The sequence below is a fragment of the Phocoena phocoena genome, chromosome 11, assembly GCF_963924675.1.
Source record: "Phocoena phocoena chromosome 11, mPhoPho1.1, whole genome shotgun sequence".
Taxonomy (NCBI): domain Eukaryota; kingdom Metazoa; phylum Chordata; class Mammalia; order Artiodactyla; family Phocoenidae; genus Phocoena; species Phocoena phocoena.
The window spans coordinates 12396833-12411822 of record NC_089229.1 but is presented as its reverse complement, the minus strand read 5'-3'; the positions used below and the strand labels follow the sequence as shown (position 1 = coordinate 12411822).

General features: G+C 41.0%; 1 protein-coding gene across 1 annotated transcript in view; it reads left to right on the top strand.

Moving 5' to 3' along the window:
• HMGXB4 (HMG-box containing 4) overlaps positions 1-13916 on the top strand; it is a 29497-nt gene extending 15581 nt beyond the window's left edge. Inside the window, exons 6-11 of the mRNA XM_065887338.1 lie at positions 5852-5933; positions 6884-6948; positions 7957-8062; positions 8836-9005; positions 13246-13368; positions 13872-13916. Coding sequence (XP_065743410.1) covers positions 5852-5933; positions 6884-6948; positions 7957-8062; positions 8836-9005; positions 13246-13368; positions 13872-13916 — 591 coding nt within the window. The remainder of the gene's footprint in view (positions 1-5851; positions 5934-6883; positions 6949-7956; positions 8063-8835; positions 9006-13245; positions 13369-13871) is intronic.
• Positions 13917-14990: the final 1074 nt, after the last annotated feature.

Sequence of the window (14990 nt, the reverse complement as noted above, 5' to 3'; positions counted from 1 at the left end):
TCAGTGAAGAGACTGGGTTCCTGTCATCAGCAGAAGAAAGCCAAGTTTTATTTTGAAGATTCACAAATGATGTTTTGCCTTAATTCCCAGATGTTTTATCCTTTAAAATAGGTTTTTAAACTAAAATAGGTTCTTAAATCTAAGCTATAGGTTCATAGATGGGCTTGAAGAGGGATTTCTATCAGTTTCTCAAAGAGTTCTATGATCTCGAAGAATTCAGCGTGACTGCTTTAAACAGGGCATTAAGAAGTTGCTCTTAGGGCTTCCCTGGTGGCGCAGTGGTTGAGAGTCCGCCTGCCGATGCAGGGGACACGGGTTTGTGCCCCGGTCCGGGAGGATCCCACATGCCGCGGAGCGGTTGGACCCGTGAGCCATGGCCACTGAGCCTGCGCGTCCGGAGCCTGTGCTCCGCAACGGGAGAGGCCACAACAGTGAGAGGCCCGCGTACTGCAAAAAAAAAAAAAAAGAAGTTGCTCTTAGAAGGTCTTGATATTTTGACACGTATCCTCAAACATTTAAAAAGAAGTTCTGGCTGTAAAAATTACAACTTTGTGAGTCACACTTAAGTGGATTTGTTGCTAGTCATTTGCTGCTAGTAATAAAGTATCCAAGTTTTTAAAATATTAACATTTTGTTAAAGGAGAGCCCATGTTATTCCAGATGTAACTACTGTGATTCACTTGCCACACTGTTTTCTTGCACTAGAAAGTCGAGGGTGCAGTTACTAGCCTTGCATTTAGAGTCACTTGGAAATATTTTGATGTCTCGAGATCATCCATTATTTGTGTTATTTCTAACTATTAATGTAGAAAAATGTCTGTTCCCTGGAAAAAATGTAACCCTTAAGTTCGAATTCCAAACTTTGGATCCACAGGCCTAAGTTGCATCTTAGAGCACAATGGTTAGGTTCTAAGGTCAGCACATAAGGTGAAAATTGTCAGTTTCCCTTGAAAATCCCTTAGGAAGGCTCCACGATGAAGGCCAGCAGTTGCTCAGTCCAACAGAATGTCAGCCCAGTGCACCTGGATTTTACTCTCTTCACCAGGGGAAGTCATTGGTATATGTTAAAGAGCCATAATTTTATTTATTTATTTTTTCATAATTTTTTAAACTATGTCAGCTCCAAACATCAGAATTACACTTGGGTAGCAAGTTACACACACTGAGGGAGACATCCAGGAACTGCCTGGGGAAAGCAGATCTCATGCTGTCACACACACTCCAAGGAATGGGTTCTTAGAGCAGAATCACACAGACTAATCAATCCATATCTCCCTCTCTCTGTCTCTCTCTCATAGCCAAACAGAACTTATATGAACTCATGCCTTTCTTTGTAATGCAACCTCATTTTATCTTGGGCCCAGTAAAGGGGGATTTGAAAGGATTAGATCACTTAGAGCATTTAGAGCACTAAATGAATGAAGGCGATGCAGCACCCAGAGCTCACTTGTGTGGCATCTGAACATGACTAACTTTACCAGAAGAGTGCTAAAAATAGGACCTTTACTACTGAAACGAAAGTTTAAAGTAAAGGCCTTGCTGCTATTTTCTTTGTCTGATTTAGGTCAGAAGATTTCACTCTATCCTCCCTCACCAGAATTTCTATTTTTAAAAAATCTTGTATTAGCTTTTTGGATGCTACAACTTCTATTTTGAAAAATACACAGGGAATAGAAAGGAACTTTCCTATTGTGGCATAACAAATTACCACAAATCTAGCAGTTCAAAACTATCCATCTATTAGCCCACAATTCTGTAGATCAGAAGTCCAGACAGGGCTCCACTGGGTTCTCTGCTCCATCTCTCACAGGACTGAATCCAGGTGTTGGCTAGAACTGGGTTCTTAGCTGAGGCTAGAGGTCCTCTTCCAGGTTGTTGACAGCATTCAGGCCCTTGCAATTGTAAAACTCAAGGCAACTTGTTGTCTTCAAGTTCGAGGCCAACAACAGGAGAGTATCTCCTGCTGGGTGTCACCTCTTTTAAGGGCTCACTGGATACGGTCAGGCCCACTCAGGATAGCCTCCCTTTGGTTTCACTCAGATTCAGCTCACTTAGGGACCTTAATTACATCTGCAGATTCCCTTCTGCCATATAACATAACATGATCACGGGAGTGATGCCCCATCATATTCACCAGTCCTGCCCACAGTCAAGGGGAGGGCATTTTACGGGGTGTGTCCACCAGGAGGCCGAAATCCTGGGCGCCATCTTGGAATTCTGCCTACCGCAGAAATAACATGACTGAGTACCTACTGAAGTGCCAAACGCTGATTAATTCCCACCTCTGGGTATGGTATTAACCAAGTTTTACTGACAGGGAAACTAAGCTCAGGGAAATGAAGCCGTTTGTGTAACTAGTAAATAGTATGGTCAGGATTCTAACCTAGCTCTGTCAGCCTCCAAAGCCCAGGCTCTTTCCATTTTTTCACATTATCTCTGATAAATCCTGTCACTTCTCCCTCCCTTTCAGTTTATCTGCCTTTCTCCAACCCCACTGTCTTGGCTGTAGGCCTTCATCATCCCTCTCAGGCACTCCTGCAGCAGCCCCCCCGACCCCCATCGGGCTTCTTGCCTCCGCTGTTGCTCTGCTCCAGTCCATTCTCCATGGTCCTAACGTGCAACCTGACCATGTGACTTCCTGCTTAAAATACTTGCATCACTTCTTTCCAATGGAGTCCATACTCTTTAATACAGGTTACAAGGCATCCGTCTCTAAGCACTCCCTGCTTCTCTGAGATCATCTACTTCTCTCTCTGATGAGTGTTACCATTCTAAGAGCCTAGAACCACTCTTCACCTGGCTAATTCCACCCAGCTTTCCAATGTACGTTTAACGTCACTTCCTCCAGAGGCTTTCTTCGATTGCCTAATTTGTGAGGTGCTCCTAATACATGTTCCTGTAACACCCAGTAGTTTCCCTATAATATTGTCGCATTTTATTATGACATATTTATTTGTCTTTTCTGTTAGGTTATGTGTCTGGTTCTTGGCTGTATTCCCAATGTCTGACACATAGTGGATGCTCAGTAAATATTTATTAAGAAATGAGTGGCAGACTACTTTGGTGGGTTACTTCTTTTCTCTTTCCTTTGCAGTCTCCTTTTTAGTCTCTGTTTCTCTTTCTTTGCCATTGAAATACTTTTAATATCACATGTCAGGGGACTTCCCTGGTGGTCCAGTGGCTAAGACTCCGCATTCCCAATGCAGGGGGTCCGGGTTTGATCCCTGGTCAGGGATCTAGATCCCCACATGCTGCAGCTAAAGAGCCTGCATGCCACCACTAAAAGATCCCGCATGCTGCAACGAAGATCCCGCACATGGCAGTGAAGATCCCGCGTGCTGCAACTAAGACCCAACACAGCCAAATAAGTAAATAAATAAATAACAAATTTTTTAAAAAAAATATCACATGTCAGAGAGCAATCCACTTCTCATGTGTTTTATTCAGGATCAGATAATTAGTATAAGGTGAAGCTAAAATGGTGAGAAAAAATGGTGGGCCTTTAAACTTTACATTTCATGTTTTCCACTATTTTATGCTGCTTGACTACCTTAGAATAAGATCTGGGCTCCAAAAGCTCATCCTCTTAACTACTCACTGTACCCAGTACAGATACTCAATAAATGCCGGTATATTTTCTACATAATTGAATAAAGTCCTTTATAAGAGTTATGAGAGGAGCCCCTTTCTTCACTATGTGGATTTGGATCTAACATATTGGGTAAGAGTTGTGATTAAATTTGTAAAGGTAGTTTCAATTTTATGTTATAGCTGTAGATAGCCTTGTGGAATAGAGAGCATTGACTTTTCATAGTCTTATATCATGTTTGAGAAAACATTGTTAAAACTCCTTGCAAGTTTTATTTTATGGCCAAATGTCAGGCCTATGAATAAGCTGTTTTTAAAAGATTAGTCTAAAATTTTTGAAGCTAAATTTATAACAAACATGGCATAATTTTCGTAGCCAAAGAAGCGCTATCTCATTCAAAGCAGTTTACTTTGGAAGACGTTTCAGGGTTTCCATTCTTCAAAAATGGTTTCAGCATTCCTTTCGGAATTAAAGTCTGAGACATCACACAGCTTTTTTACTGTCATAAGTTTTGGCTAGTCTTTGGCCTTTGAGGATAGTTGTTTTATGAAAACAACATTAAGAACTAAGGTGAGGGCTTCCCTGGTGATGCAGTGGTTAAGAATCCGCCTGCCAGTTCAGGGGACACGGGTTCAAGCCCTGTTCCAAGAAGATCCCACATGCCGTGGAGCAGCTAAGCCCGTGCGCCACAACTACTGAGCCTGCGCGCTAGAGCCCACGAGCCACAACTACTGAGCCCACGTGCCACAGCTACTGAAGCCTGCACACCTTGAGCCCGTGCTCTGCAGCAAGAGGAGCCACCGCAGTGAGAAGCCCGTGCACCGCAATGAAGAGTAGCCCCCGCTCGCTGCAACTAGAGAAAGCCCGCGTGCAGCAACGAAGACCCAATGCAGCCAAAAATAAATAAATAAATTTTTTTAAAAAAAGAACTAAGGTGAATAAAGTGTGTGATCAGGCTTCATTTAAAAACAAGGTGCAACTCTGAAGTCACGAGACAGGACTGTGTTGTTTGTTGGTTTGTTTTGGTTGTAAAATCAGATTCTTGAGGCAAACAGAAGTTTCCGGTAGCTTTTAAAGCACCAACCAACCGTTTATGTCATTATAAGTGCAGGACCAGAAAGGACTATCTTGGGAGGCGATGGAGGACTGATTATTATGTTTTGATACTTACAGATGAGGTTGTAAGGAGAGCCAGACTGAAGACATCTCAGTTTATTAGATAATGGTTACAAAGGGATAATCTTTTCTTTTGAAAAGTAATTTTTTCTGTTACAACATATTTTTTTTCTTTGGCCCATAATGCATAGCCCTGGAGGTCAGGCTAGGCTATAGCCATTCTCGTGTTATAACTGGCATAGCTGCAGGACCCAGGGAAGTCACTATTTTTCTAAGTTTCCTTTCTCATCCTCAAAATGAGAGATTTGAACAGGTGCTATCTAATGCACCTTTTCAGGTAGGAAAACTCTTTTCTCCTGAGTCTATGGATAATTGTAAAATGGGATGCATAGTAATATATAGTATCTTTTGTTTTATATATCCCTCATTGAACTGGTTTTAAAAGCTCATTTTGTTTTTGTTTCTCAAAAATCATGCATTGCCTTTGGAATTGTCGTAAGTGAAGAATAAACATATTTCAGGTAGTACAAAGCAGTTTGTTGAGGTGAAAGAGGTTCATCTTACGTTAAGTACCAAAGAATTGTCTTCAGTTATTTGCTTCTCACCTTGGACCACAAGAATGTGAATAATAAAATAACGATAAACTACAAGTGACAGTCAAAGCAGGATCAGGAAAATTTTAAGATTAGAAATCAAAACCAGAGGAACAATATGAACAAAATTTAGCTCTTGATTTTCTGGCCCCAAAGCAAAGGGAAATTATGTGGTTCTTATTTTCAAAGAAGATGAAAACTAGACACACAAGGAGAGGTAAAGATGTTCTTAGCACTTAATTCTAACCGAAATATGTAATATTTGTAGAAAGGATGAAGAGCGTTACAAATAATTATCAAGTAGCTGCAACAACCTGAAAAATCTAAAATTAGCATGTGGTTTTTACCTTCTAAAGTAAAACTGATACTCATCTCTGAGTCATAAGTAACATGGATTAAAAATTAATTATCGTGTTTAGGAAAGCTGGTTAGTAATTTAGCACTCTTGATGAAAAAGTGCAGGTATCTTTTTTGTTTTGTTCCCATAGATGCAAGGTTGCTCAACGTGTGTTCTAATTAAGTCTTACCCTGTTCTATTTTTATGTGGTACCAGCCAAAAAAGAAGAACATGTCGGCCTACCAGGTGTTCTGTAAGGAGTATCGTGTAACCATTGTGGCCGACCATCCAGGCATAGGTAAGAACATTTCTCATCTTTAGTGCTTTTACTTTCCATCTGTGTCCCTGAAGCAGTGCAGTTAATCCAGTCAGCCGGCAAACTTATTCCCATAGTATGAAAAGAACACAAATCTCATTTCTTTCCTCAGTTGTGCAAGTCACTGTAGATTTTGTCTTAGTTCACCCCGTCCATAAAGCACAGTACATAAATACGCAGTTGTTTCTTTCCAAGGTTCTACAGTTGACCTTTTCCTTAAACTGCCCTCAGTATAGAGTCGGAGTGAGATGACGTATTACATTGTTCATATTTGTCTCTATATGGAAGTGAGTGAGGTGAGAAGCACACTACACCTCAGGCCTGAGACAAGTCGCGCACTCTCTGCGCATCTCATTTGTCCGGTGTGTGAACTAGCTTCCCAACCTGCTCACCAGGGTTGTTGCGAGGCACACTGAAGCACCGTGAAAGACACAGATGTGCTTTATAAAGCACGACCTCGCTCTACGTGTGGAAGCACAGCATTACACGTCTGGAAGATCGCTTCCGAGCTGCTCTAAGGAAGTTCTTCTTTGTCTCTGAGCTCTCAGAAATTCGGTAAAACTCTAACATCTCTTAATCAGTCAAATTCTCCATAACATATTTTCTCTAACTTAAGTAGATAAGCCCTGTTCCGTGGAATCAAATTAAAAGACACCAGAAAGATGCTTAAGGAATAAGTCCTTAGAGAGTAGACATGTGAGAATTTGAGCCTGTCTCACGGCCACCAAAACAGCCCCTTCCTTCCAGAAAAGAATCAAGGAAAGTGATGGGGTTTGGTTTGGTTTTCTGAAAGACTCTTGTGCTATTTAAATCTGATCTTCAAGACCCTTTTCCTAGTTTTTGCTTCTATCAGTCGTCTGTTTTGTTTATGGTTAAACCTTTACTGTTTTGGGTTGTTCCTGTTTTTTTTTTTTTTTACTCTTTTATGCTAGATTTTGGGGAACTGAGCAAAAAACTGGCTGAGGTGTGGAAGCAGTTGCCAGAGAAGGACAAACTGGTGAGTACAGTTTACTACGGACACATTTTTCATTGCTTTATGCCTTCCAAAATGTGTGATCCTCCGACACACCGTCCCAAACAACACTGAACATAGAAAAAAAATTACAAATCGGTGGAAAATGGTTTAGCAGAGGGCAGTAAAGTAGTTGGTGCCAGTTCACTCTACATGAGGATTTAGCTGCAGGGAGGCTGTCTTCTAACCTCATCTAATTTTTTCCCAACAACCTGACATTTGAGCCAAAAGATGACGTAACTTGGGCAATGAGTCGTGTTAAAAGAGAATCTAAAGTCAGAGGCCTTGACCACAAACACCTACTAGTCAGCTGTGGTCTGAGAACTGAGGAAAGTGGTCCACCTGATAGTCACAGCAAATAATAAAAACGTGGGGCAATGTTTACTAGGTAAGTAGGTTCCAGGTCATCATCCTCATCAACCATTACCAAATAATAAACCTTCCTGTCAAAAAGCTAATAAGACAACGATAAATAGTCATATTTGAATCACAGTCACTTTCCAATTAGATGATACGAAGGTAGTCTAGGCATTAGAATTACCATCTTGCTTTTTTAAAGTACAGCTTGTCTGGGTGAAAACAACATATATTTTTCACCCAGGTCAATTATCTTTAGTTTCTGTTTTCCGTGTCATTGTTATCCTAGTATTAGGGTTTCCAACCGGGAGGTTAGAAGAAATATTTAAACCACGTGGACATGAGGATGAGCCAGATGTTTCCTCTATGATTTTACATTTCAACCTTAGAGTGATCGCAGAATCAATGCTGCAATGTGACCATTAGCACTGGGGGGTATTCGTGGTCCTCTCCTAAGATGCTACTGTCACCGCTATCTGAAGCCTGTTCACTGACCCTCCAGCTTAAAAGTTAACAGTAACCCTCTGTCTGCTCCCCTCCACTGTTCCCTTTCTTTTCTTCATTCTCCTCTTCCATGACTGCTTTCCCTTTTACTTTTTTGCCCTTTTAAATTTGTTTGCCCTGATCTGATTGCAGATTTGGAAACAAAAAGCTCAGTATCTGCAACACAAACAGAACAAAGCAGAAGCTACAACTGTGAAAAGAAAAGCATCCAGCTCAGAGGGTTCCATGAAAGTGAAAGGTAGTGACCACATCCCTCTCCTCTTTTCATTCTTTTCCCTAGAGCACTGTGAATTTTGCTTCCTCACTAAGAAATGGGGAGAAGAGCCTATATTAGAAGCAGATCTTGATATCCAGATATTATTACTAAATATTAAGGGTTGCCAAAAAAATTTAGAAAATGTTGTGGGGTTTTTTGCGGTACGTGGGCCTCTCACTGTTGTGGCCTCTCCTGCTGCGGAGCACAGGCTCCGGGCGCGCTCTCAACCACTGCGCCACCAGGGAAGCCCTAGAAATGTTAAGTCAGAAGTCAGCAAGCTCTCCTGTAAAGGGCCAGAGAGTAAATATTTTATTTTTTTATTATTATTTAATTTTTTTTTTTTTTTTATTCGGTTGCACTGGGTCTTAGTTGCAGCTCTTGGGCTCATTAGTTGCGGCATGCGAACTCTTAGTTGTGGCATGCATGTGGGATCTAGTTCCCTGACCAGGGATCAAACCTGAGCCCCCTGCATGAGCTTGGAGTCTTAACTGCTGTGCCACCAGGGAAGTCCCTGAGAGTAAATATTTTAAGTCTGAGGGCCATATGCATTCTCTGTCACGTATTCCTCTTTGTTTTTTCTACAACAACCATTTAAAAATCTAAAATAATTCTTAGCTCACAGGCCAATATAAAAACAAGTCATGAGCCAGATTTGGCCCACAGTCCATAATTTTGTTAATGCCTGGTAGAGCTCATAAAAAGGAAAAATCTGGAAGAATATTGGCAAGCTTTCTCTATTTTGTCTCTGTTCTCAGCTTCCTCTGCAGGAGTACTGTCACCCCAAAAGAAATCCCCACCCACCACCATGCTGTTACCCGCCTCGCCAGCCAAAGCCCCTGAGACAGAGCCCATCGACGTGGCTGCTCATCTCCAGCTGTTGGGAGAGTCCCTGAGCCTCATTGGACACCGCCTGCAGGAAACCGAGGTGAGGGCACTGCCAGCAGCATGACTCCAGTTGCTTTTATAATTTGAATCCACTTACTCATTCCACATACATTCATTGAGCAACTACTGTATGCTGGGTTATGCCAGGTGCTCAGGATACGGTGATAGAGAAGAGAGATGGTAATAGAAACATCTAGAGATTTGGAATCTACCTACTGGCTCTCAAAGTTTACACTAATACCGTCCTATTGAAACAATGGCACAAAAGGAAATTAGACTACCCTGTAACTTTTTTTTCCCCAGTTTTACAGAGATACAATTGACATATAATCCTGTAATTCATTTTTATTTTTTAAAAATGCAATGGGAAAAATGAGTACAAATCCCATGGAAGCTTTGATCGTTTTTATTTCTAAGAGAGTTTGGATTTTTCTATGCATTTCCAGCAAGGTTTTCAATAGACAGATTAGACTGTACAGGGGATTAAGTGTTCCTCTACTGCTTTGAAAGTAGGTAGCAACTGGGAGATTGAGGTTCTCAAGCTCTTCATTTCTCTGCACTTGAATCATACAGTCCTATGTACCCTAAGGAGATCTGTGTCCTTTTAAGCTTCAATTTCAAAATCACTTAACCTGCAAAGCTGTCATGTTCCATTTCTATTACCATATTCAATTTCTAATCATATTTCTCCCTGGCTAACTCAGTAAGTAGTGTAGTATTTCAGTTTTCCACTGGGTCCTAATAGGACATTTCAGCAAAGAAATCAGTCTGAATTACTAAAGCCATCTTTAAGCTGAGAAATCAGTGTAGGGATATAAAGCTACTCACTTGCTTTTATGTGGAAGTTGAATTATTATTCAACAAATAAAAGGCCACAAGAGATGAAGCTTTGTCTAAGTTCTTTGGCTAGTTTCTCAAAATTTAGTAGGTGTCAAAACAGCTGCTTTCTTGTAGGCCCAGATATTTGAATGGATATAGATATTTCCAGAATAAAATATTCTGGGATCCTTATTTATTTTTTCATATTTAGACATTCTTACATTTCCTAAAAAGTTAAAATTTTAAATGATTTGTGTTTTTCACCTTCCATATTCCAGATTTCCCCTGACGTTTCCATTGAGTTTAACAAATACTTGTTGAGTACTTAGGCATTATTCCAAAAACTGGGAGGAGTAGAAATTATGATGATTTCGTATTCTCAGGAAACTTACAATCTAATTGGAAAGATAGAATAGATAAATAATTAGCAAATAAAACAAGCCAGCTTCTGTGAGCGGTTGCTGTGGGAGAGTTACATATACATATTGACCAGAAAAGGGAAAGAATGTTGCAGAATCTCTAGTCCTCTTTTATTTTAACATAAGGAACAGTCTTATTATGATATAATTCACATACCATAAAGTTTACCCTTTTAAAATGTAGAATTTAGTGGCTTTTAGTATATTCACAGATTTGTGGCTCCATTACTACTGTCTATTCCAGATCATTTTCATTACCCCCGAAAGAGACCCCATATACATCAGCAGTAATTCCCCATTCCCCCTATACTCCACTTTTTCCCAGACTTTAATCATTTGTGTATATCTTCACAATTTTGCCATTTCCACATACCACTTTATACTGTTATTTACTTTGTATTTTTTTAATTTTATTGGGGTATAGTTGATTTACAATGTTGTGTTAGTTTCAGGTGCACAGCAAAGTGATTCAGTTACACATAAATGTATATTCATTCTTTTTTAGATTCTTTTCTCATATAGGTTATCCCAGAATATTAAGTAGAGCTCCCTGTGCTATACAGTAGGTCCTTGTTGGTTATCTGTCATATATAGTAGTGTGTGTATGTTCATCCCAAGCTCCTGATTTATTTATATTTTTATTTAAATAAATTTATCCATGATTTCACAATGATGTCCTCGATATCACAAGTGAGATACTCTAATCTTTTTTCTAATATATCTCAAAATGGATTTATATCAAATAATTAATGTTCACCTCTACGCCACTTGAAATTAGTAAACGTACTACACTTTAAAGAACACTAATTTATACAGTTTGCTCATTTAAAGACTGAATACCTGAAACCTAATGAAATTAAGTGACCATTATGACAAGTTTACACAACTCGCTGTGACCGAGCACAGCTTGCCCCACTTCTCAGCCTGCTCTCATTCTGCGGCTTTGTGCCACCTGAAGCAGTTACAGTAGCGCTCAAGAGCAGAGAGTTAGGGGGTCAGGAGAGGCTCCGTGAAGGGGATGTGGGGTTCCAGCGGGACCTGGAAGGATAAGCAGGACTTGGTATCACGGAGCTGTTGGAGAGAGACATCGTAAACCAAGAGAACATCTGCTTCTCGGCCCTGGAGTTTTCTGCAGAGATGGGCCAAAAGAGACCCAGTGGGACTCTAGACCCCCCATTCCCACTTCAACCAGATCTTTTAGCTGTTTTATATATTGGGGTTCCACTTAACATTTTATTTCCAAAGGGGTTTATTGCTAAAATGATGAAAAACTAGAAGATCCAATGCATAGGGTAGAGGAAGGCTGAATATTAAGGGCATAGTCCAAACTACAGAGGGAAATGACTGCTCAGGAACTACTGGAATTTTTTGAGTAGGGAGGAATGATCAGAGCTCTCATTTGGTTTTCACTGAGAATATCTTCTATTTTAGATTGGGAGTGAAAAGTGACCAGAATTAGGGAAAAGTTATAACAATAATCTAGACTAGACATGACAGAGATTTGAATTTAACAAATATTTATTGAGAGCTTACTCTGTGTAGAACCCCAGTATTTATTGGAAGGATATAAAAATGAGTATGACTTGGTTCCTACTCTCAGGTTGCTTATTGGGAGAGTCAAACATAAAATATTAGCTGTCATTAATTGTAGGGCAAAAGTATGGAATAATATTCCTAATTGCTGTCTTCCGCTGAATGCTCACTCAGGCAGCTTTGGTTCAGAGTGCTGTACATGGATCCTTTCCTTTAATTCACACTGCAACTTTGTGAAACAAAATTTGTGTTCCCTTATTTTAGAAAAGGAAAAACAGACTTAGGTTAAGGAACTTTCTCTAGAGTTTAGCCCATAAGTGCTGAAACAGAGCCTTGAGTTTGGTGGCATGACCTCAGGATCCATGCCTTTAACCCTTTGCTGCCTGCCTCGGAAGTTGGGGGAGACATTGGACAAGGAGAATGAAGGGAAAGAAAAGTCAATGGTGGCAGGGCCTTGAGACTGGGCAGATGTGTGAATGGTGGTGATTTTAGCAGAGGAAGGGATGCTAGGAGGAAGGGTAGGTTATTTCTCTTTACCGTATGTTGAGATTGAGAAATATCCAAAATGAAAGCCCTAGCAGGCAGCCAGAAAGGCAGTTTTGGAGATGAAGATGTTGGTAATAGCAGTAATCATTATTGATACTTTCTGAGCACTTCCCAGGTGCCAGGCACCACCCCAGGTACTTGATGTCTGTTGTCTCACTTAAGCCACTCCGTGCTACAGATGCTGTCAGTACTGTTTTTCAGGCACAGCATAGAAAGCCGCTTGCCCCTCTCGGTGAGTGGGATATAGCCAGTTTCTCAACCCCGCATCTCAAGCCCAGAGCTCATTCTCTGAAGGACGCTTCTGTGCTGCCTTCCTAGGTGACATACCCTCACGGTACTTCTGGTTGAAGCAGATTATACAAGAGCTGGGCAGCATTATTTGTAGCAAGCAATCTTATTTGCTATGTCTTTGAATCACAGAGATATAAACAATATGCATTTTATAAGTTAAATTTTAAAAAGAACAGAAAAGTGGTATCATCCACTATCAAAAAAGCCACATATGTGGAGAAGTGTGTGTGTGTGTGTGTGTGTGTGTGTGTGTGTGTGTGTTTGTGTTAAATGTTAATGTGTAGAATTCTCATGGTTATCACATTTGAGCTATATTTGCGGAGTTCATAAGAAAAATACTTTTGCATACATGATCTCCACAAATCCTCCCAGCAGGTCTCCAGAATAGATGAGGCATTTTTTACGATTTTTCGGTATAGGTATTTTGGGGTTTTTTCCTACTGTTCCTAAGTGACTAACCTAAGGTCTCACAGAGGGTACAGTGGATTAGGAATATAGAAAGGAAACCTGGGAATGTATTCTTATCAAAGCAGAGACCTTCCATTTCTGCCACAATTTCATAGAACCACCCAGGACTTAAAGAACCATGCAAGGAACTCACCCAGAGCCTGGAGGGAGCCTCAGGAGTGTGAGTCAAGCTTCAGTCCTCTCCTGTCACGCTCTCCTTTTCAGGGCATGGTTGCTGTGTCCGGCAGTTTGTCAGTGCTTCTGGATTCCATCATCTGTGCGCTTGGCCCCTTGGCATGTCTGACCACACAACTACCTGAGTTGAATGGCTGTCCCAAACAGGTCTTGGTGAGTTTCCTTGTTTCCTGGGATTTTGGGGGCCAGACCCCTTGGGAGCCAGAGAGGCCCTGCCTTAATGAGCCCTGTCAAGCACAAGCCCATAAGGCTTCCTGGATACAGCGTTGCCATAGGCTGTCGCCCCATGAACATGACACTGAGTGTTGAATGCCTGCCAGGCTTTCAGTGAAACAGCGAACACGCCGTTTCCTAAGATTTCTCTCCTTTGGAGAGAAGCGTTGTAGCCCTTAAGGTACTGCACCTCCTGTGTTGCCTATTTTCTCTTCCAGAGACAAAGAAAGTACAGGAGTCTCCTGCCTCTATTTTACTAGGGTTAATGGGAGAAGTCAGCAGAAAAGCTCCCAGCATAGCAGACAACGGCTTGACATCTTCTCTCTCCCTGTTTTCTCTAACTCTAGATTTTCTTTCTCATCTCTCTCCCTTGAACAAAAAATATGTCTCAGGGAACTAAGGTAAAATACTCTTCAGCTGAACCTTTTTCCTTTGTTTTGCAGTCAAACACACTAGACAACATTGCTTACATCATGCCTGGACTGTGACAGCAAAGACTCCTGGGACAGAAACCTTATCCTGCCTGTTGCTGGCTTGTGTATATGTGACTGTTCCAGATCCCTTCACTGGCATCTGGGTGTAGGTTTTAAATTTTTATATATATGCATATATATATATATATATATATAATGTATAATATATACATAGGACTGTAACTACTTTGCTTTTAATAATTTTATGAAATGGCAAAGGTTTAGCCAAGAGGAAACCTTGGCGTGAATATGGGCTTGGGATTCTTCTACTGTGGTGGATAAATCTGCCTTAAAAATCAGTGTAACTTGGGGGCTGGGGGCTTGTTCTGGATGCCAAGTGCATCGCTTTAAGGTCAGCTAAAATGTGATTTTTTTCCAAACTCAGTTGTACCTCCAGACCCATCACTGACCATTTGCCTTACCTGTCTTACAGTCTGAAATGTAATGGGAAAGATTATGGGAAGATGTCAGTTAACTGAAAGTACAAAGCTTTTCAACTTGAAGTGACCTAGGTGGGAAGTGATAACATCGTTCCCATCTGAAAGTTATTGCGATGGCTTAAGTGAACTTAGTAGGGGGTTCATTCCAATTCCTGCTCTACCAGTGTCCGTGTCGCAAAACTTATTGTAGTCATCGGTACCATTGGCAGCCTCAGCCGGAGCCAAGGAGATTTGTGAGCCCTGGAGAGGGTAAAGCTGTCAGTGCCACCAGTTGAATGGCCTGTATTGTGAGCTGACCCAGAGCATTTGGTCTGCAGAACTAAGAGCTGGTATCTACATTGGCCTCGTCAGCTTAGCTCACAGATCGCTGCTTAGCTGCTTGGTGGGTGTGGAAGGTGAGCTTTGCCCAGGCTGATTCCTGGGTTCATCTCATTGGCTCCCCTGCTGGGCAGATACACAGCGTTCTGCATTCCACACATAAGCAAATTGCGAAAAAAGTACTCTGTTCTCATGTAGGGTTATTTATGTGCGTGTGTGAATGTGTGTTTAATTATGTGTATTTAACTCTTAAAACTCTCTTAGATTTTAATTTATCCTGTAAATTTCTGTATATATAATTTAAAAACAAGAGCCTCCACCAGCAACAGCA